The sequence below is a fragment of the Myotis myotis genome, unplaced genomic scaffold, assembly GCF_014108235.1.
Source record: "Myotis myotis isolate mMyoMyo1 unplaced genomic scaffold, mMyoMyo1.p scaffold_m19_p_13, whole genome shotgun sequence".
NCBI classification, from domain to species: Eukaryota; Metazoa; Chordata; class Mammalia; order Chiroptera; family Vespertilionidae; genus Myotis; species Myotis myotis.
The window spans coordinates 45,911,322-45,928,305 of record NW_023416317.1 but is presented as its reverse complement, the minus strand read 5'-3'; the positions used below and the strand labels follow the sequence as shown (position 1 = coordinate 45,928,305).

Genomic DNA, 16,984 nt, shown 5'->3' with positions numbered 1-16,984 from the left:
ATTCTCAACCCAATGAACTTACTGCTTGGACTCCGACTAGACTTCCCCTCTGTCCCCTTTGCCCATGAACACAGCCCTCTACCCCCACACTTACCCTCTACTCCCACGCTTATCCTGAATTGCAATTCCTCTGCTATTCCCAAATCAACTCAATTTCTGGTCACTTGAGTTTTCCTCAGTTTACTTTATTTAGGTTGACACATGGTGTGCTATAGGAAGAACAGGTTAGAAAATCATATATGTAGAAGATCCCAACTGATCCCAATATGGGATTATACTATGAAAATTCTGAATTTTATGTACATATTTATAAATTTGTCTTTTTTGTTTATATACTTATAAAAGATCAGAAAATGGACTTACAGGTGATTTCCCCCCTTCATTACCATTTTCTGTATTTTCTTAGTTTTCTGCAATATTCGGAAGTATGTCTTGTTTTTACAAACCAAAAGAAAGCAAAAGTGTTCTTTCTTCTTAGAAGAAGAATTAAAATAGAACATGTGTGGACCTTCTCATTTGTCTGCAAGAGCACTAATGTGGGTACCCGGCACTATACTAGACATCTTGTACTCATTGGATTTAATTGTCATGGCCATCATAGGTAATCAACAGTGTCTTGCATCATCTAGATATAGATGATGGAGCCTGAGCCCTGTTCTTCCTTGTTTCTTGCAAGTACTGTCGTCTCAGTTTTCTGCTGAGTGTCAGTGGCGTCATCTTCTGCCCACACTTGTGCTGACTCTACAGGGAGAGGGTGACCTCATTTACTCTGAGTACAGTTGGAGAAGGGGAATGGAAACGACAAATGGTGAAGGCTTCAGTTCTAATTTGCTTTTGCTCCACAGCCAGTAGCTACAGCTGGGTTTTCTGCTACCTTTCTTAAAGGCAAACATATCTTAAAGGCAAAATGGTCTTTCAAAAAGACAGACTCTATATTTTAAATGAGGAACACAATGGTTGTTTATAAGTCTGTCTCTGACTCTTGTAACAGACGCTGTTAGTGCCCCACCCATGTCCTTTGCCTACCTGGAGGACTTCCTATGCCTCTGTTTGAGGACATTCTCTGACCTTGGAGGGTGGGGCTGTTCAGTCCCCTTTAGGGCAGTTAATGAAGTGTCAGTTAATGTCCCAGGAGCAACCTTCAATCATTGAGGAGTGGGAGTTGGTGTATCAGTACCACAACTCATCCCTAGAGGGACCGTTCTGAGGCATGTACTTGCAGACTCTCAGAGAGTCCTCAGCAGGATTAAGCACCAATTGCCCACAACTGAAACTTGCTATTTAACATCTGCTTTACTGGCTCTCCACTCTCCCCTTCTCCCTTAACCACTCCCTCATGTGGTCCTGAATAAACTACTGGCACCAAAATCCTTGCCTCAGAGTCTGCTTCTGCATTTGAGGGAATCCAACTAAAAGAACCTCACTCCTTGTGAATCTGACAATGTTCTTGGGCCATTTGGAACAAAAGACATCACCTTTATTCCCTCCAAACTAAGGTGGTATTAGGGATGTTGAGTTCATCTACTGTATCGGTCATAAAGCATAAAGATGCCCTACATTCCTGTGGTTTGAAACTCTCCAAGTTGGAGGTGCTTAGCACCAGTTAAAACCCCTGGTGCCAGTAAGCAGTGAATTGTTTCCTGTTACTACAAAGAAAGAACACATTCTGGTTACTGGTTGCCAAAAAAAAAAAAAAAAAAAAGACAGAACCCATTTTATTTCCCTAAAACTATGAAGACGTTGCCCCCCTGGCAAGTGAGCTTTTAAATTATTGTACCCTGCCCTAACCGGTTTGGCTCAGTGGATAGAGCGTAGGCCTGCGGACTGAAGGGTCCCAGGTTCGATTCCGGTCAAGGGCATGTACCTTGGTTGCGGGCACATCCCCAGTAGGGGGTGTGCAGCAGGCAGCTGATCGATGTTTCTCTTTCATTGATGTTTCTAACTCTCTATCCCTCTCCCTTCCTCTCTGTAAAAAATCAATAAAATATATTTAAAAATAAATAAATAAATTATTGTACCCTAAAAATAACATTCTCATTCCCGAATGGGTTATAGAAATTGAAATGGTAGTGGCTATGCTGGCCACAGGGAGCTTGCCAATTGGTCTGCAATGGCAGAGGTGGAGGAGACACTGAAGCGACGTCAGAGACAGAAGGAATGCAGGGAATCACTGTGGTGAACACAGAAGGCATTCCCATATAGAGGACCATGGACAATCCCACCACCATACAGTACGCCAACCTCATGCACAACTTCATCTTGAAGACCCAGAGTACTGTGTGAGAAGTTGACCCCCAGAATGACCTCACCTTCCTTTGAATTCACTCCAAGAAAAATGAAATTATAGTTGCACCAGATAAAGGCTATTTCCTGTATTGTGATTCAGAATCCAACTGATATCAACCAAAGAACTTGTATACATATATGCATAACCCATGGACACAGACAATAGGGTGATGAAGACCTGGTGGGGGGGCAGGGAGGGCTAGAAGGGGTCAATGGGGGAAAAAGGGGGACATATGTAATACTTTCAACAATGAAGATTTTAAAAAAGAAGAAGAAAAGAATCCAACTGAATAAGCCACTCTCTTGGCTCCACACATCATTCCTTAATTTAATGTTCCCCAAGAATAATAGTGTTAATCATGTCAACCAACTGGCAGGTGGAAATCACGTTGGAGTCCATGCAGACCAATTCAGTGACCAAGGTGGGATGCAGCACCACCCCATCCCACTAGTCACCCCTCTGCTGGCCATTTGCCCCTGAGATCCTAGGAGGGCCTTTTTTCCTCAAGTCCAGGTTTTGGAGCAAGAGCTTATGAGAAGCCTTATACCCTGCTTCCTTCTGACCTTCAGTTCACTTTGTTGCCCTTGGAAAAGTCTGTTTTTCTTTAACTAAAAATAGCTGAAACTTGAAGAAGAAGAAAAAATTGAAATGGTGGGTTATTTTCATCCACCCCCAGAGCAGCTGCTCAGGAACTCTGAATGCTGGAGGGAATTATGCAATGACTTGGTGCTGTCTTCGACTTGGCAAAGCAAATCATTGTTCTGTGATGGGCTTTCAAGGTACTGCAATAGGACATTTGAGGTTCTACGCAGGAAGGGAAGAAAAGAGATTAAGACTAGGACAGATGAAGAGAGGAGTAGGTGTCTGCATTACATGCAGGGCCTATCTACCTTCCTGCTCACCTTCGGGAGCCTCCTGCCCACCATGCTCAGGAAGGCCCTGCTCCTCTCTGCCCTGTTCTCCTTGTCTGTGATTTCCTATACTACCTCTAGGACAGATCATTGACCTAGAGTTAACCACTGACTTCATACTGTCAACCACTGATCTAGGGTTGACCACTGACCATGAGAATTTGCTGACAGGTGTCTGGAGAATATACAGGCTTTTGAACTGTCTTCTGATGTGGAGTCAAGCACCCCCAGCTTTGTAGAAGAAGCCACGGAGGCCACAGTCGATTGCAATTCAATTCACACAGAGTTTTTGAGGGAAGATTATTGCAGATGCCATTGCTGTTTATCATGACTAGAGCACTAAACCAGCCCAGCACCTCCACAGGAAGCCACATGCTCTCAATGCTTGTTTAAAATGAAGCAAATTCTCCATTAGCTGTGATCATTACTCTGCAGCCCACCACTTTCTAATAGTCTGAGCTTCTGAACAAGCCTATCATTACAATATAGGAGACTGTGTAATTGTAGAAAACTATAGAGAACATGGAATATACCTACCCAGTTGAGGAGAAATTCAGAGTAAAGGGAATTGTACATAGACAGAGGAAAGGCATTTCTTAACTATTTCCCATTTAATATGGGATCAATAAATGTTCATTTGAATTGAAAAAAAAAAAGACTGGATGAAACTAGGGCTTTGTGAGACCTAAGAATATTTTCCAAACAACAGGGATGATTGATAATTAATATTTGTATTATGCTTTCTACCTTACAAAGCCCTTCCATAGACTTAGCCTTACTCAATCCATAACAGCCCTGTAAGTATTTAACCCCTCCATGTATAGATGAGGAAATTAAGGCTCAGAGAGGTCAAGTAATATGCTGCAGTAAACCCCGTCAATATAGCTGAATGTCAGTTGCCACGTGACATCACTCTTAGTAGTTTTCTTATAATCAAGACGACAAAGAAATATCTCTGCATGCATACCCCTAACAAAAAGTGGGAAAATTAAATACAGATCACAATGCTATGTATTGAAAGAAAATTATGAGAGCAGTGTTCTTTGTGGAAGAATACTTCTAAATGTTTAATGTGCACAGTATGTGCATATCAAAAGAAGAGAATGTAACATGTTATTCTGAAGTGGCCCATAGGAAGAGTTACCATGGGTATAGAGCAAAAAGGCCTGCTGAAAAACTTATTCCCTGAAAAAATGGGGTTTAGCTCAGTTGGTTAGAGCATCATCCCAATATGCCAACTTTGCGCATACAAGAATCAACCAATAAATGCATAAATAAGTGGAACAACAAATCAATGTTAAGTAGTGGTCCCAAATTACACAGATAGTAAGTGGAGGAGTGAGGATTCAACCCAGATAGTTTGACCCTAAACTCCAAGCTATCCACCATTGTCTTCTCCTTGAGAGCGATAGGTAAAATGGATAAACTAATCTATACCAACAGTAATTTGTTATCTAATATTAGTTTATTATTTCTTCAGGAAACATAAGACCATAATTCATTATATGTTTAGAGGGCCCTGAAGAAATGAATCTAATGAAGAAATTTTGCCCTTATTATAAGCCACTGCAGATATAATTTGAAAGTGATATTTTTTCTCATGCCCGTCAGATCACACTCTAACTTCAAGGAAGGCCAAAGGTTCAGCAAACTGAAAACTTATAAAGAGAAATTTTTTGGGAAAAAAATTTGACCATGTGTACTCCACATAGGGAGCACGCATATTGGATGGCAATCAATGAAAACACAAATATCACTTTAGGACTTTCTTACCCTTAAAGGTTTTAAGAAACTTGGCTTAAATTCTCCTTCATGAGGATGGGCAGCTCCAGTACCTGCCCAGGATTTTAGACTCCACTTCCTGGTGCTTGTTTGGATTCTGGTCCCAAACAAGCAGTTCTGTTGTCTCCATGTCATGTCTAGATACAAAACTCCACCTTCTTAGTGGTTCCTGCAAAAATATCAACGAGACCAAGCATGTGATCTTTTCTGTTTTTACTAAAGATTTTAAGACACAGAGGAGAGGATCACATCACAGATTATGCAGCCACTTCCATCTCTTGAGGCCCCAATCCGTTCCTCAGGTCACACCTCTTTCAAAAATCCTTACACTCTCTACACATGGAGTACTGGGTGGGCAGTCCCCCAGCTCTGGCTGCTTCTCTCAAGAGGAACAATCCTATGAGGCCACCTGTTTCTCTAGCTTTCAGCCAACCTTTCCCCCAGAATTTTGACAAATACAAATTTTAAAATTTTGTTACAGTAAGAAATATTAAAGAAAATGATGAGCTAAGACAGTGGTTTTCAATCTTCTGGCCCTTTAAAATAGTTCCTCATGTTGTGACCCAACCATAAAATTATTTTCGTTGCTACTTCATAACTGTAATGCAGCACCACCCATCCTTTCCTCTCTGAAATCAATAAAAATATATATTTTAAAAAAGAATATGAAAGGCTTTTCTTTTAAAATATAATTTTATTGAAAGGTGAATTTCATTCTTTGCAGATGTATGTTTATACATACAATTGTTTTGTATGTTTTATTTTTTAAAATATACTTTTTATTTCAAAGAGGAAGGGAGAGGGAAAGAGAGATAGAAACAGCAATGATGAGAGAGAATCACTGATTGGCTGCCTCCTGCACGCCCCACACTGGGGATTGAGCCCACAACCCAGGCATTTGCCCTGACCGAAAATCAAGCCGTGACCCCCAGGTTTATCGGTCCACCCTCAACCTCTGAGCCATGCCGGCTGGGCACCTTTCATATTCTTTAATAACTTTTTTGTGTGTGCTCTAAACACGTTCATTTTAAAATGTCTAAGACACACACAAAAAATACTTTAACCCTTAGTAGGTAGTCAGAGAGACTAACCAAATATAGTAAAATAAGAGACAAAACTCCTTGATTGCAATTTAATGATAGAAAGGTAAGGTTAGATGTGAAATACTTTGTTCTTATTTTGAGAGGTTTTTAGGTAATCATGAGACAGGACAAATCATTTTACATTCCTGCCTCTGTGTTCATATCTAGGGGCTCAACTATGAAGTTCCTTCCAACTCTAATGTTTTATGAGATCCTGGAACTCTAAGCTCTTTGTGAGAGTTTAGAACTCTGATCAGCTTGCCAGGAGTGACCTGCTCCTGGCAAAAGTTAAAAGCAGTCTCCTATCAGCTGGAGAGAATTAAGCAGGGAATGCTCAGGATACAGAGGACAATGTGGAAAGGAAACTGACACCTAGACTTGGCAGGCCAATTAGGAACCAGTAGGAGCAGTGAGAGGAGGGATGCTGAGAATGTTAGTCCTGCAGATGAGATAACTGTTCTGCTCTCTTGGACAACAGCAATGTTTTGGGAACAAGTATATCTACTTTGTTCTTAAGTATTGGGATATTTTGAATTCTACATTATATGTATATCTCTTTACCTGTAGTAAAAATTGATGGTAATTAAAATATATACTATCAATTCAACAGTTGCATATGTGCTTGAAATGACTAGTATAATGGTATTATAGTTATATTTTTAAAGAAAAAAGTCTTTATTTTTAAAATATATGCATTGAAATGTTTATGGATGAAATGATACCATGCCTAGAACTTGCTTTAAGATAATTCGGAGAAGGAGGGTGATAGTGGAAGTCAAACTAAAATAAGATCGGCCATGTGCTGCTAACTACTGAAGCTGAGTGACGGGTACGAGGGGTTCATTATACCATCTCCCTATTGTACTGCATGTTTGAAATTTTCCATACTAAAAAAAGGCAAAAATAATAGTAAAATAAAATGCTTCATGGGCTAATTTCTTTTCTCAATTATCTATATACTTGCAGAAATTCTACCCCCTTTGACTTTAAGCCTACCACTTGCCTGGGGCATCTCTCTAATATGTGCCCACAATGCTTGCCATGCTATAATAATCTTTTAAGTCAATGTTGAAGTTGCTTTCATAATGATAGGATTGTAAAAAAATTTTAAAGAAAATTAGAATTTTCATCTTTTTCAGGAAAGGATACTTATCAGGGTCTCCCATATTGGATGGACCGGTGAAACATTTCTTTTAGAAAAATGGAACTTAGATTTGTAAAGCACCAACAATATGTCAGGTACTGCTTGAGTACACTATTTTTTATTTAACAAAATTGATTTAATTAGAAATACATCATATTATGTCCATCTTAGAGGTGAGGAAGCTTGACCTTCCTGAAATCCCATTGCTAACATGTTTGGGGCCAGGATGCCAGTCGATGGGTGGATAAATCCAAAGCCTGTGCTCTTTCTGCTGCATAACCTCGGTTTGTCGCTCAGCAGTGTGAAAGCCCACCTGGAAGCTTTTAGAGGTGCAGTCTAGACTCTCAAGCCCCACCCCCAGTCCTACTAAATTAGAATCAGCATTTTAACAAAGTTCCCCTGGAATTCATATGTACATTTAAACCATTTAAAATTGAGAAACCCTTCTCTACAAAATACTGTATAAGATCATCTCAAATAATAATAGACATTTCTGCTAACATTTATATGGTCCTTACTATATGTCAGATTTTGTTTAGTCCTCACAACTCTAGCAGCGTTGACAGATAGTCAGCCTACAGAATTTAAATAACTCCAAGGCCACAAAGTTACTAAGTGGCAGAATTTAGATTTGAACTCAGATTGGTCTGATTCTAGAGCCTGGACCCATTACTCCATGTACCTCACTTCAAACATTGAATCCAAACATTTTATTTACTCTAAATAATGCAAATTAGCTGTCTATATCACTCAATTTTTCATTAATATTGTTTAATCTAGTACTTAGGTCTGATAGTGTGGACAGGGTCTCAAATGTCACATTCAATATAATAGTGCTGCTATTTAAAACACATTTCAAAACCATGAGATCATATAGCCAATATACTTCTTAGACGGGAGCCAGTGTATCCCAATAGATCATGGTGAAAATTCTAGTAGGTTTTCTGGCGATTCCGCATTTACCAAAGGGTGAAGTGAAATATAAGATGAGCTCGACTCCTCAAAACAAGCCTGGGATTTACTGAGGAAGGGTTAGAAAGGATGCTCTGCGTTTCTATTTCATTTTTACATTCCAAGGCAACTCTAACTTTTTGTTTCCTAGTAGTAAAATGTTTAAGATTATTGGAATCTACTCAAACACCTTCAAATAAACAGCTCTTTTATTTTATATGGTGTAAAACAACTGATTCGTTTTGCTTATAAGAAATTTCCCACTGGGCAACTCTTTTGTACTCTTTCCCATGTGAAGAAAAAAACAAAACATAATGTTTTTGTTGGTGCAGAATACAGTAGTTCATAATTTCCTGCAGTTCATAATTCTAGGCTTACTTTTAGTAAAAGCGGTAAGAAACTATAATTAACTCTAGACTAACAGTAGATTGGATTATTATAAATATGAAATCACCTGCAGCTACAAAAGAAAGCACATTTCTAAAAATACCAGGGAAGTCCATATTTTTTCTACTTTGCCTCATATAGGGCTTCCAAAGCAGAAAAACTGGATGACTTTTATGACCAAGTATTGGCATATCTCAATTTATAAAATCAGTTATTAGATATCTTCTCCTTTAGGAAGTAAGGAGGTACTTACTTCCAGAGTATAACACTGGAAATCTAAGAAGTAAGCTGCATTAAAGTCACAGTTTTTTTTTAAAAGGTAATGGATTTGAACTTCAGAGTATTTGATTACAAGGAAATGAGATCCTCCAAAAATACATACCCAGCTAACAATTCATTAATCAGCGAACCTTTATCTTTCTTCTTTTTAGTGGTAAAGAACAGATGAAAACAATGACACCAAGTATTCTAAAAATCCTATCTATTCTGTATTTTATAATGTATAAGTAGATATTTAAAACACACTGATGAAGAATAAATATTCTTCTAGCCTATAAAATAGTCTCTTTGTTTTCCCTGTGCATTTTACTGGTTGTCTATTCAAGCTTCTGTGAATGTAAATTGATTTATAGGTTGTTATCCTTCCCATCATCACTTATTTCCTAGGAATGAATTATTTATAGTATGGTGGTAGGTTCAGCCTGAAATAAAAAGACAATTCAAAGTATTACTTTATCTAGAAAGTTAAAAAATATTCAGGGTGTATTTTTCAATGATGTATATTTAAGCAAATACAAATTTTTTTCTTTGTAAAATGTAATCCTAAAGTATGCTTGCACACAAACACACACATATGCATACACAGGTATTGATTTTTTAAGAAGGAGGTGGGGGGTGAATTTCATCTTAGATGTACAAATACAGGAGATTTTCTTTTTAGTGTTTTCTATGAAGGGAAAACACTCCTTGGTTATTTCCTTTTCTTTTGGTTTTGGCTTTTCAGCTGGCATTTATATCCACTGTGATTGCCAGCATTTGGCACAGTGGGTGAAGCAAATCTTATCTGAAAATCTGCTGGAGGCAGCCTGTGGGAGCTGGTACAACAGGAAGCAGCTCCAGGGGTGGCTGCCTTGTCCTAGTTCTCAAACACAGAAGGAAACATCCCCAATGGAAAGAGGAAGTGGTCTCTACCCCCATTTCACCCCTCCAGAAAGTTCCCCTCCCACGCCAGTTTTCTACAGAGCTCTGTGCTTGTCAAATGATCCCTTTTCTTGAGATAAAGAAATGGCTAAGTGTGGCCTTCAGAAAGCTGATGGGTAAGATGGGGATGATTGGGGGGGGGGGGGGGGAGAAAGAGAGAGAGAGAGAGAGAGAGAGAGAGAGAGAGAGAGAGAGGTAACTCTCAGTAGATAGAAAGCTGCAGAGAGGAGGAGCTGTCTCTTTTCTGGCTAGCATTCCATTTCCCACTTCCAGGCCCTGAGGCTCAGCTAAATCAGACACAAAACTGAAAAAGACATCTGGGGTACACCGCTGGGCATCTCAGCAGGATCTAAGCACTTCTTTATGAAAGCAAGATACTATTATTAATAAACCTAAGGAAACCCAGAGCCTCCAATAAAAAAATCTGTGTTCATATCACCTGTTAACGTATCAAGAGAATGTATATTTTAGAAGGATTTATATTAAAAAATAGTTAAAATATTGTAAATGAGAGCTTTCAGGTGTTGGAGTGAAGAATTTTTTTGTACCCACTTTTAAAACACACACACACACACACACACACACACACAGAAGCACATGCATCATAATCATCATACTCATCATTATCATTATGAAATTTTAGAACCCTGGTGACAAGGAGTAAGTCTGTTCATTCATACCTTCGACAAAACATTACTAAATGCCTGCTTTTGTTCCAGGCACAAAGCGCTTGGGGTATATTAATGAAGCCCTCACAGAGCTTAAATTCTAATAAACAAGTAAATTCTATACCATGTTAGAAGGCAATAAATGTTATGGAAAACAAAAAGGCAAGCAAGATATGAAGAATCTGTAAATCCAGGGATAAAGGTTCAAGTTGGAGTGTTAAATAGAGTGGTCAGGTTAGACCTCATCAAGACGCTGAGAACTGAGCAAAAACATTGCAGGAGGAGAGGGAGTTAGCTAAACAGATTTTCAGGTAAGACTTGCTTCACCAAATGCTGGCGATCGCGGTTTATATAAATGCCAACTGAAAAGCCAAAACCAAAAGAAAAGGAAATAAACTAGTGTTTCCCTTCATAGAAAATACTAGAAAGAAAATCTCTATTTGTATGTTTAAAGAACAACAGCGGGGCCAATATGGCTGGATAGGAGAAATTGAGGGAGAAAGTGGAGCAGAAAAATTCAGAGAGCCATTGGGTCCAGATCCTGTATAGCCTATGGGGCACTTTAGCTTTTATTCTGATTAAAATGAGGAGCCACTGTAGGTTCTGGATAGAGGAGTTACATGATCTGGATTATATTTTTAAAGATTCCTCTAGCTGCCATGTTGAAGAGCCTTTTACAGTAATATAGGGAAGAAATGATAGCTCAGACCAGGGTGGTATCAGTGGATGAATGATAAAAAATTGGACTGTGGGTATATTTTGAAGGAAGAGACTATAGGATTCCAAATGGATTCTATGTGGGAGGTGAGAGACATGCTCAGGCAACAAAGCGTTGCTACCTAGTGGGAAAGGCAGTGGGTAAAGGAGCTTTTGCGGAGATAAGAAGTTCAGTTCGGAGCATGCCGAGTTTGAGACACTAATAGACATCCAAGTGGAGATGTGGAATAAGCAGCTGGATGTATTAATCTGGAGTTCCAGGTGGAGCTCTGGGCTGGAGAGATAAATTTGGGAGTTTTGACGGAGACTTGACTTGGGGTGGTGAACATACAATACAGTGTACAGATGATGTGTTGTAGAACTGTGCACATGAAATCTTATAATTTTGTTAACTAGTGTCACCCCTATAAATTTAATAAAAAAATAAAATAAATTTGGGAGTTTTATCACAGAGACGAAATTTAAAGTAATAAGACTAGATGAGCCCTAATCGGTTTGGCTCAGTGGATAGAGCGTCGGCCTGCGGACTGAAGGGTCCCGGGTTCGATTCCGGTCAAGGGCATGTACCTTGGTTGCGGGCACATCCCCAGTGGGGGTTGTACAGGAGGTAGCTGATCGATGTTTCTAACTCTCTATCCCTCTCCCTTCCTCTCTGTAAAAAAAAAAAAAAAAAATCAATAAAATATATTTAAAAAAAAAAGACTAGATGAGGTCACCGAAGGATTAAATGTAGACACAGAAGAGGAACAAAGGCTGAATGAGCCCTGGAGTCCTTTAACTTTAATTGATCAGGAAAATGAGGAAATGGTGAAGGAGACTGGGAAGGAGCAGTTAGTGAGGCAGGAAGAGAACTTCAAGAGAATATGGTGACCTGAAAGCCAAGTGAAGAAGGATACTCAGAAGGGGTGATCAACAGTATCTTGTGCTGCTGAGAGGCCAAGAGAGACAAGGATGGAGAATTTACCATTAGATTTAGCAACAAGGAGGTCACTGACAACAAGAATAAGGGCAGTTTCTGTGGCATCATAGGGTAAAAGTCTGATTGAAGTGGGTGATAAGGGCAAGGGGGGAGAAAATTGGAGATAGACAATAAAGACAACTATTTTAAAAAGTTTTGCTGTTAAAGGGAGTGGGGAAAATGTAGCAGTACCTAGTTAAGGAGTAGGGTTAAGAGAAAAAAATTTTTTTTAAGATGGGAGAATTAATAGCATATTTGTATGCTAATGGAAATGATCCAGTGGAGATCAATAAATGATTATATAGAGAAAGAAGGGGAAGAATTGTTGGAGCAATGTCCTTGAGTTGAGGACAGGAGACAGAATTTAGTGCAAAAGTGGAGGGATTGCTTTCAGTGTAAGAGTATGGATTATTCTTTTATTTATTATTATTTTTATTGATTTCAGAGAGGAAGAGAGAGAGAGAGAGAAACATCAATGATGAGAGAGAATCATTGATCAGCTGCTTCCTGCACACCCCACACTGGGGATCGAGCCCATAACCCCGGGCATGTACCCGGGAATTGAACTGTGACCTCCTGGTTCATAGGTTGATGCTCAACCACTGAACCACGCTGGCTGGGCTCTTGCCAGCTGTCTTAATGGAATAATGCTGGATAGGGATATTATAAAACCACAAGGAATACAACTTTGACCTCAATATAAGTAGGTAGCTGGGCATCTAGAAGTCATGGGGCATTAGCGGCCTGACACTGTTATAAAATTAATACTTCCCAGAATAAGTAAATATGATATGGAACTGACAACTCTGTACGTAAACAAAATTGAGGTGGAAATGCTTAGGAAAAAAGATGACTGAGAGAATAAAGTATAGACAGTGCATGAACTCTGAGGGGCCAAGTGCAGTACACAGTTCTTTACAACAGTGATTTCAAGTCCCAGCTGCCCGCCCCCCCCCCCCCCCCCCCCAGTCCCCATCCTGCTTGTCACCATAGAAAGCCTGGGATTTCAAGACAGGGTTCTGGTTCCTCTCCTAATCATACAAACAAACAAAAAATGAAGAGTTTTAGCTGCAGGAGTTCATTGGGCCCTTCAGTTCCAGGGTTTGGTCAGATATTACTGGTTTGAAAGGTAAACATCAGCTATTAATCATAAACATGTGCTGAGCACTTAAAATGTGTCAGTCACTGGTCTAAGCCATTTTACTGGAATCATCTTAATCTTCCTAACAATTCTAGGTCCTTCTTATCCCCACCGTACAGCTAAGGAAACCGAGACTCAGCGAGGTTAAGGGACTTGTCTAAGGTTACATGGCCAGTAACTGATTGAGCTAAGACTGAACTCTGATTTGCCAGCTTCCAAAGCCTTTCAGGCTAACCGCAATGTTAATGTACAGCAAGCAGCCTCTAGCTGTGGATTTTCTCACTAGTCTAACGAACTGATGAGGTCATATATTACCAGGTGATCTTCAATTGCAAGTTGACGGTAAAATGCACAAAGGCCAGATTATTTTAAGCAACTGCTCTGACAAGGTGTCCTAGAATAGAGCCTTTGACCGACAACTCTTTCTGGACATGGGGCTCGACATTCAAGTATTTTTAACCAGTCAAGTTTCGATCGAAAGGGGGTTATTTTACAGCTATTGTAGGTTACTTTTTTCCCCCATCTGTGTATTCCCGGTACCAACTGCGCCTGCCATTGTAAGTGTTGAATAAAACGCCTGTTGACTGGATGGATGGATGAATAACTCACCTAGTGGATCTTTTCGAATCTCATCAGGAGCGTCTCCTGCAAAAATCCTGGCCATTAAAACAAGTCTAGCCAACACACTTTTTTTTTTTTTTTGTCATGCAGCTGCTTAGGAGCTGGGGGAATCTGCTCCTGATGGGGGGACAAAGGTTTGAGGAACACGTTGCCACCTGAGAAGGCGGAGAGCCCAGAAACCCGGGGCCAAAACAACACTGCAAACCCCGGGCTACACCACGGCGGCCTCTTTTGCAGCGGAGCGGCCCATTTCCCGGTAGGTGCCGGTGAAGCCCTGGTGTAGGCTGGGAACCAGGCGCTGAGCCTGAACGGTGGAACGGCAATGGCAGCGCAGGAATCCCACGCCGGCTGCGGGGTTGGTGGACCCAACTGAAGAATGGGAGGGAGCACTGTTCACCTGACACACCCCACGCCGCCCTGATGCAGCCCTGGGCTGCGAGCGGGGAGGCGCGAAGCAGTTCAACGTGCTGAGCTCAGCGGAGCAGGGCTGCAGCACCGATCCGGCTCCTCGGCCGTACGCGGCGCACGCGCACGCGCACGCACATCCCCCTCTGCGCCCGCCAGCCTGTGGCGCACGCGCAGTCCGTGCTCGCACCCTCCCTTCAGTCCCTGCAGAGCCCGGACTCCGCCCCCACAGGCCACGCCCCGCTCCCGTGCGCCGAACGCTCCATATCCGGGTTCCCGCCGCCGCTGCCGCCGCCGCGGCCGCCTCGCTCATTCAGCTTTGCCGGGAGTGGTGTGATTCCCGACCAAAATGGCGGCTGTGGGGCGAGTCAGCTCCTTCGGCTCTTCTCCGCCGGGATTAGCCTCGACTTACACGGGCGGCTCCTTGGCCAACGAGCTAACCTCGGGCAACGGCGGCGCTGCAGCAGGCGACGACGAGGACGGGCAGAACCTTTGGTAACGACCCCACCCCTCCCTGGGTCCCCGCTAGCACTCCCGGCCCTGCGGGCGCCTGGGGATCCGTGCCCGCCCGAGCTCGGCGCCGGGCCCAGGCCACTGCGTCCTCCGCTGCCCCAGCCCAGGCGCGCCGAGGCCGTGTCCATCCCTCCCTCCCGGGCGGTGGCCTCAGCCCCCGGCCTCAGCGTGCGCCTTGCTCCCCGTTAGGTCCTGCATCCTCAGCGAGGTCTCCACCCGCTCGCGATCCAAGCTCCCCGCGGGGAAGAACGTCCTGCTGCTGGGTAAGTGTCCCCCTCCTGCACCTCCTCGCCTCGCTCCACCCCGCCCCGCCGGCCCCCATCCCGCCGGGTCCGGTCCGCCCGCCGCCCGCCAGCTCGCTTTGTGCGGACTGTGGACCCGGGCCCCGCCCCGCCCCGCCGCCGACCTGTGGCTGACAGCTGGGGGGGAGCGAAGAACCCGGACCCCTGCCCCGGGACCTGCGGGGACCCGCCCTTCCCGAGCTCTTCCACCTCCTCTGCATGTGGGAGGCCCGAGCGGCCACCTCTGGCAAGGACAGAAGCCGGCAGCCTATCGGAGCGGTCCCAGTGGCTTGGGGTTTATCTAGAAATAAGGACCTTTTCCCTCTCGTCACAAAAATCGGTAGCAGGAGGCTCGTTCTGGAGAGAGCTCCAGTGCAAATGGCATGCATGCCATTAATCTTTAATAGCCGCCTCTTTGTATAATTGACAGAGAAGCTAGAAATGGGACCTGGGAGTCGGGATAAAATGTTCTCCTTCAGTTTTTTTCACGGACAATGTGGGCTCATGTTGCAGCCGCCTCTCTAACCGTCACAATTGTGAAATTTATAAATGGCAGTAGAGCACCTTTAGAGCTCAGCCCCTCCGGCCAAAGGGATGGACCGAGGAGCCGGGTCTAATGGCTCAATTCTCCTGCCTGTTCTGTGTATCTCTTGTTTGTTCTCTGGAAGTTATGTATTTTGTTTCTTGATTGATTCTGGGGGTGGGGTAGAGGACAGCGAGGGACAACAATTCACAGCTTCATGTTTTCACAGGCGTGGCTCCTGAGTCATTTACATATGCGGTATTTCTTCCCTATTTTCACATGTGAGGTTCTGGCTTAGAAGATGATGGTTAAATTTTAAAAGTTTGGTTGTTGATGCCTCCAGACATTTTTGCTGTGTACATCTAAAAATAGGAAACAGGTCAAACCTATTTGACAGGGTCTGCTTTTAATAGGTGTGTTTCGATAGAAGCAGATTACTTCTTTCGCATGAACTGCTGCCACGCTAGAATGTGCTTAGTGAAGTTCTGTTCTTTTAAAGGTTACACGTAGCTAGTTGGAAAATGAGTTTTCACCTTACTAGCTGAGTGATCTTAAGCATGATTTTACATCTATAAACCTCAGTTTCTTCATCTTTAAAATGGATGTTGTAGAAATAAAAATGCCTACCTCCTAGGGTCAGGTCAAGTTATAACAGCACAGTGACTTTTTATGGTGGATTTGTTTTAACTGGATTAGAAAATATTTCCTCAGAACTCTTTTTTTTAAAAATTGAATTAGTGCCTGCATCAGTGATATTTATATGGCAAGGATAGATTAGGATCCAAAAGCAAAAATAAATAAAAAATCCAGAAAATATTTTGAAATTTACTAATTTAAATTACTGTTGATTAGTATATTAGAGTGGACTTAAGACAATGACTTCATTGAAGTGAATTATATTTAATTAAAGTTTATAAGACCTCTTTTCAAATATTGCCATTGTAAAGATACGATTCCTGAATTTTGTTTTTATTTTATAAGTTCTTCCCAGTTATTCCTGTGCATTAGATATTACTTGGATGGTTCTGTTTGTCATGAAACAAAAGTGACAGTTTTGTTCATTTCTTGATGTTTCTGATTTGCACTGAAGTTGCACCATGTTTTTTTTTGGGTTTTTTTTAGCATGCTTTAAAAAAACACACCCTGCTTTTTTGACTCTGGGTCAGTGCATGGGACTGAGTGTATTTAGAGGCCCCAGACTCTTCCATTCCTCCATACTTAGGATAGATTAAATTTCCTTTTTTATGAGCTTAATAGTTTATAAAGCTCCATTTAATATCAAGTTATACGAGCTTGAAATGCAAAATTTTTATTTGAGTACTATTGGGATTTTCATCAAAGTCTTTTTAGCTTTGGAAGAAGCTAATAGATTTTTATACTGATTGTAGAAATAGGATTAATTTCGTAAAATAC

At 41.8% G+C, this 16,984-nt stretch overlaps 1 protein-coding gene and 1 pseudogene across 2 annotated transcripts in view; both read left to right on the top strand.

The window, feature by feature from the left end:
* The first annotated feature begins 2,110 nt into the window (after positions 1-2,110).
* Positions 2,111-2,767, top strand: LOC118668614 (annotated as a pseudogene).
* Positions 2,768-14,506: 11,739 nt separating this feature from the next.
* Positions 14,507-16,984, top strand: part of DYNC1LI1 (dynein cytoplasmic 1 light intermediate chain 1) — a 33,721-nt gene continuing 31,243 nt past the window's right edge. Inside the window, exons 1-2 of one of the 2 annotated variants that reach the window (XM_036332853.1) lie at positions 14,507-14,749; positions 14,957-15,030. In XM_036332853.1, coding sequence (XP_036188746.1) covers positions 14,604-14,749; positions 14,957-15,030 — 220 coding nt within the window. In that variant the 5' untranslated portion in view covers positions 14,507-14,603. The remainder of the gene's footprint in view (positions 14,750-14,956; positions 15,031-16,984) is intronic. The other variant, XM_036332852.1, reaches the window with a different exon arrangement.